This window comes from Paralichthys olivaceus, chromosome 5 (assembly GCF_024713975.1).
Source record: "Paralichthys olivaceus isolate ysfri-2021 chromosome 5, ASM2471397v2, whole genome shotgun sequence".
Classification (NCBI taxonomy): Eukaryota; Metazoa; Chordata; class Actinopteri; order Pleuronectiformes; family Paralichthyidae; genus Paralichthys; species Paralichthys olivaceus.
This window is the reverse complement of record NC_091097.1, coordinates 9,631,931-9,637,930: the sequence shown is the minus strand read 5'-3', so window position 1 is coordinate 9,637,930 and position 6,000 is coordinate 9,631,931. Positions and strand designations below refer to the sequence as shown.

Sequence of the window (6,000 nt, the reverse complement as noted above, 5' to 3'; positions counted from 1 at the left end):
AATATAAAACTGAGGGAAATATCCTGGAATTTCAAAACTTCAATCAAAACTATTTTATTTGCCTTTTTACTTGATGAATGGTTCTAAGTATTAATTGTTTATCCAAATAACCAATCAAATTATTGAGCAGGAGTGAGTGTGTAAATATGTGTACATATAACTGTACATTTGTGGAACCACATTATTCAATTTCTTTGTTCTGGCATTTTCATCTGTTCCACATCATTTGTAAATTGCAGCCTAATTTAAAACATAAATATGAATTAAACTCATTGATCCCTTGAGCAAATATATGAAATAGACAGTATTTCAGTTGAGCTCTGTCGAGTCTGGGACCTTTCAACTCAGAAGGGTTCTAATGTAAGTCGTCAGGTTAAGGTTAAAGTGTGTGAAATCAAAAACTAACCATTAAGTACAAATCCTTGTAAATGAAGGAAAAGCAAATCATCAAGTTGTAGAAGCAATAACAAGAAATTGTTGAATATTCCCACATGTAGCTATACAGGTGTCCCCCACATGCACTGTAGTTTGATGACAAGGCAGAGGTTAATCTAAAAAACTTTTCCAACTCTGCTGCATAAAGTCTGAATCAACTATTTGATTCTTCCACCTCACATCGATATTAAACTGATGCCTGAGTTTCTTAACTAACAAGCTTCATCTCTCAGTGGCTCAGTGTTTTAAAGTGTCATCACATCTGAATCAATGCAGAAATTCAAAATTTAGGCATCTTTGAAATAATTTATTCAATATTCATATATGGTAATATAATGGATTCATCACGATCAGCTTATAAAATAGGTACAGAGCAAATCATTGGTCAAAATGACAGATCCTGCTGGGACAGTATGTGCTTATATTGTTGAAGGCGGTAACATCTGAGCAACTTCCAAGTATTTCTTCATGTGACAATCATTGATCCTGGATATTGATATTCCAGATGTGCAGTGTCTAGTAGATAAAATAGCACAGCTGGAAGTTTAAATGGTGGCCCATGATTAAGAAAGGCTGCAGTTGGACTGTTTGGACTCTCTCCCCTGAAAAGAAAGAGGAAACAGTTAGACTCACTTTCACATATAAAACATTTTCTTATATAGTAAAAAAAATATGAAAAGCAAATTAGTCTTTTGACTTCTGCCATCAAGAAAGTTAAAACAATGATAGTATGGAGGACCGAAGCGGTCAAAATTAAAATTAATACACAATTAATATGTTTATGACATTACATGCACAAAAATATCAAAATAACTGTAGGAATCTATTTAATGATAAAATGTTTCATTTGTTTCTTTACTTGTCTACCTTTGTATTCATTTTCATATTAATTTACTTCCTTGTTTATATTCAAATGTTTTATTATTTATAAATAAAAAAAGATGAACTTTTAACTGAAATTTAAAATAACGATTATTTAATTAATTAATCATGCATGTCAGGTCATATAATGTTTATTTATTTTGACAGTTTGGGTCCTCCAAGTCTGGGGTTGCCATGACAGCGGTGTACCTACATGTGATGGTATGTTAGCATGCTAGCATGCTACTGTCGGCTAAGCTTTCCGGGTACCTGTTGTCTCTGCTGCTGGCGTCTGAATTCTTCTTCACTGGCAGCGAGAGCCTGAGCGAGAGCCAGATCCTCCTGCTCCTGAGGACTGAGGCAACCAAAAAACATCAAGACTCAGACACAAAAACAAAGTTACTACATAAAACAACAGATGACACCGTGTGCATCTGGATACAAAGAGGGTAAATCTATATCCAACAAGCCATCTCACTACTTGAGACTGAAACTCACTGAGATAATAAAAAAACTCCCACTATTTATTATTCATTAGAAACCAGTTCCTGAGTAAAGCCATAACAAGACAGATGACACATCAAAATGACTAAAAATTGCAAGAAAAATGGAGCTAGAAACTCGCTGAATGCAGTTGACAATCAGATCAAATGCAGTTGACAATCAGATCAACCCGTTCTGAAATGTCTGCTGCTGTGGGCGATCTTCCAGCTGAAGCCTTTCAAACGATATTCCCATAATGCACACAGATATAAATGTTATTAAATATTTACTGTGAATGAAACATCAATGAGTGGATGAAAAGGCCTTCAGGCAAAAGCAATTGTTGCAACATAAATTTAAGTCCAGTGGTTCCAGAGCATTTTATTCTGGAGGTTGAACAAACCTCATGTGTCCCGCTGCACCATGTGCCAATAAACAGACATTTTTGTCAACAGCTAGTAACATAAATAATATTCTTTAATGCAAATGAGAAGTGCAAAATAAACTTTATCCACATTGCCGGTTTTTACACTTTTGGATTCAATGTTTGTTCGCAAAGCACCTGTTTTTCATCCCTGAGCCCTTTAAATCTTGATGTGATATTTTGCACCTCATAAATCTTAACAACATGGATGTCAACAGCCACAACTTGCATCAGAGCACTGTTGTGTATTTAACCCGATTCATTCAAGTTAGTAACACGTCGTATGTTTTCCTACCAGTCACACACTCTTCAGCCCGATCATTCCTCTCTGTTATGAAACAGCTGTTTGACGCTGAAGATAAATAAAGAGTAATTCAGTAATTCAAAGGTTTTGATGATGTGTACTCACCTGAGGGTGGGCTGCACTGCCGGCCTCGACTCAGCCAAAGACATCTCCAGAGCCCTTTGTAAAGCCTGCTCCTCCGTCTGCAAGGACAGCAACAGAGCCGCTCACTCATGTTCACATTTCACTTTCATTGGGGAAATTCTGAATCGGTTGATGTCATGTGCATACCAAGCCGGCCTGAAATGAAGCTGAAGGTGGTATTACGCTCTGTGCGGAAACAGAAGTAGGGATCCGCTGGGCAGTGCTGAGAAGAGGGGATGGAAACAGGAGCAGGGGGAAAGAATGATTACTCTTTAAGATGAAGTCAGTATCAATAAGCATTTTCACACATGCACATTGAATCGACAGAATAAAAGTGCTTACCCACTGTTGTGGCCTCTGGTATTTGCTCTCACACCATTAGGAACAGGTCTAATGTTTCCTGAAGCAGCAGATGAACTTGAGCTGGAGGCAGAGGTGAAGGTGGAGGAAGCACTTTGGGCTCTCATTACAGCAGCATTTCTACAATATACCAAAAGAATAAGTAAACCACTCTTACTGTGATATTTTAGATGAAATAACTGCATTATCTTGTCATTACTATCATGTTACTATACCCACCCAGATTTGGACAAAGGTTGCCCGTCAGTCTTACAATCATGGTCTAGTGGATGCCGGTGTTTAAGACAGTAATTTAAACGGCACTGGTCACAGGTCACACGCATCATCTCCTTCTGCTTACAGCCTCCTTTAGAACATTTATTTGTAAAAATCTGGGAAAAAAGACGAAGGTTATTTCTTTTATCTTATAATTTAAAATCTGTACAACTCGTTGACTTTTTCGATGAATTCAATACTTTTCTCTTTCTTTGTGCAGGATCCGATTTGCAGTCGCGATCGATGTGTTCACCGACTTTAATGTCAGGCATTTCCCCTCTCTTGATGGGGATGGGGATGTTGCACAAAGGACATACTGGGACCTGGATGTCCTATAAAATCAGAAATAATACAGATTTTAGATTTGGAGATTTTCAATAAGTGAATGTATTCCCACGCTGTTGTCAACTGGATTTCAGACAATACTCTTCTCATTTCTTGTTTAAACCGAACTTTGAGAGAGAAGAAGAAACTTCACAGGATTGACAATGTACACAAAACAACCAGAGCTTTCAAGTGAGAGCTGGCGTCTGAGCTGAGCAAGCAGGAGGCAGAATCTCAGGCCTGAATGTCTATTCTGTGAGACCGGGAGTGGGCGGAGAGATTCACCTGTCAGTGCACAGGGGAGGAGATAAGAGAAGGGGACACCTCTTTTTCTAATCTCTGAGATATTTGTTTTCTTCCAATTTTGCATCTGTTGTGTATTAGAGATATCATTGACACCACTCAATGGATTTTCCCGACATTTTTTTCAGCTGAATTCTCACACACAAGCAGACTTGGACATTTTCCCTTAATTTGCCTATGAGAATGGCAGGATCATTGTGGAATATGTATCTTGTTACTGACTTGGACATCTACTAGTCTGAAAGCAGCTTGTTACTTAAAAGTATGACTTATAAAGTATATACTGTAATGGCACATTCTTGCATTAAAAGGTGAATACTAGAAATGAAAACATGTTTTACACTTTGTATGATGTGGACTGAAAACTTGTTTTTACCTTTTTATAGGATGACGTGCATTTGTGATTTGCATAGGTTATGTGGTCCTTGCAGAAAATCTCTTGACAGGCATCACATTTCATAGGAAGAAAATCTGTAACATCAGGTGAGATTTTTTTAGATTTCAGCGTAGAAAAAAAAACTCACACAAACAAGCAGGATCGGATCATCTGTTTCCTGCTGAGCTCACCTAAACGTTTGCAGGTCTTCTCAGAGCAGTGTTCGCCTAAATCTGGAAACTCCATCACGGAAACACGTCTGCCTCCGGCGGACTGAGGTCAAATCTCGACAACCTGCAGGAGGAAGGAAGAAACCAAAGATTCAGTGCTTCGCTAAAACAGCTGACAGTGTCAACAATGGGAAGGGTTGACTCACTGCATGCTAGCGACCGTTAGCTACGGAATTAGCTTTGTCATTGCTGAGTTAGCCACTGCTTGTGTTGTATAAACAAGGCTCCCTGTCAAGTTAGCTAAGAGATGATTCAGCTAGCAGGCAGATGTTCTGAGCCCCCGCTAAGAGCTACACACGTAAACTAACTTAAACGATTAGGTTGCTTGCGTAACTACAGCTTACGTAAGTTACGCTCCTGTGGTAGGGAATTGTCTTAACAACGCTTATCGTGTCGTGTACGTCGAGCAAAGTCATGATGACAAGATGTTTCCAAATCTGCATCAGCTAACACTTGTTTATTAGCAACACAGATGCTAGCTGAACGTTAGCTTGTGTGTTGCTAAGCAAAAGGCCAACGGTAAAGTAAACGCTACTCGGTCTATAAAACATCATATAAGCAGATAAAGACGAACACATCTAATTCTTTGGATTCAAATCTCTTGAATGAACAAAGTAAACACGGTCAACACACCGATACACAGCATTATACAAAGTGTTCTGTTAGATGACTAGCTAACTCAGCTAGCCACATCAATCTGACAGTTGCTCTCTTTACTTTTTGTGTTTTACTCACCGGATCTGGTTTGGGTTGTAGCCGAACACAAAGGTGTTTTCTTCACCGATCCGAGCGAGCTGCGACTTTCTCTCGTGTTTTCTGACAGTGGTTTAAACCGCAGGTCCCTGAGCACCACTGTGTGTGTGAGTGTGTGTGTGTTTGAGCGAGCTGAGCTGTCGTCGTCAAGTTTTAATGTGTCACGCACGCCCCGCCCACATCCGTGACGTAACAAGACGCCAGGAAATATGACGTCACTGCAGGAGTGGTTTAAGATAACAATTTACATTACATCAGTCGAAAATAGAGATGAGTAAGTAATAAGTAACATGCAATACTTAAGTGTAAGGATAATAATACTTAAAGGTCCAGTGTGTAGAATTTTGTGATATCCAGTGTTGAAGTTGCATGTTGCAGCTGAACACCCCTCACCTCACCCTCTCCTTCCAAACATGAACAAGAACCTGTGGGAACCTTTAATTGTCATAAAAACTCAAAAGGTGTTTAGTTTGTCCGGTCGGGAGTAATGTAAAAAACATGGCGGCCTCTGTAGAGAGGGTCCCCTCCATGTAAATATAAAGTATTTGAATATAAAGGACCTTTTCTGGGGTAAAGAAAACAACAATTCATACAATTTAGATGAAACGAACTGGTGAAAACATCGTGAGCATTATTCTATATTAAATATCTGCCAATAGTTCCCTTTCACCTAAATCTTACACACTGGACCGTTAAGAGTAAGGAATATAACAAATACTTACAAATAAATGGAATAAAAACAATATATAAGTTGACTGACTTTTTGGGG

The 6,000-nt window shown here is 38.8% G+C and overlaps 1 protein-coding gene across 2 annotated transcripts; it reads right to left on the bottom strand.

The window, feature by feature from the left end:
* Window positions 1-721: 721 nt before the first annotated feature.
* On the bottom strand, window positions 722-5,439 carry zfand2a (zinc finger, AN1-type domain 2A). 2 transcript variants are annotated; one of them, XM_020094178.2, is made up of 10 exons: window positions 5,214-5,439; window positions 4,440-4,542; window positions 4,249-4,343; window positions 3,446-3,577; window positions 3,210-3,361; window positions 2,973-3,110; window positions 2,778-2,853; window positions 2,613-2,689; window positions 1,567-1,651; window positions 722-1,037 (listed from the first exon to the last, which is right to left on the bottom strand). In XM_020094178.2, exons 2-10 carry the CDS (start codon window positions 4,492-4,494, stop codon window positions 999-1,001), a joined length of 849 nt encoding a protein of 282 aa, XP_019949737.1. In that variant the 5' UTR covers window positions 4,495-4,542; window positions 5,214-5,439; the 3' UTR covers window positions 722-998. The 2 variants fall into 2 exon arrangements, with proteins under 2 accessions (XP_019949737.1, XP_019949738.1); XM_020094179.2 differs by having other exon boundaries at window positions 1,511-1,651; window positions 5,214-5,435.
* Between the last annotated feature and the right edge of the window lie 561 nt (window positions 5,440-6,000).

Excerpts from the sequence above, each read along its gene's own strand:
- zfand2a (XM_020094178.2), bottom strand. The coding sequence starts at position 4,494 with ATGGAGTTTCCAGATTTAGGCGAACACTGCTCTGAGAAGACCTGCAAA. Across the intron at positions 3,578-4,248 it reads GCACGTCATCCTATAAAAAG|GACATCCAGGTCCCAGTATG; the intron begins GTAAAAACAAGT and ends CTGATTTTATAG. Across the intron at positions 3,111-3,209 it reads CAACCTTTGTCCAAATCTGG|AAATGCTGCTGTAATGAGAG; the intron begins GTGGGTATAGTA and ends GGTATATTGTAG.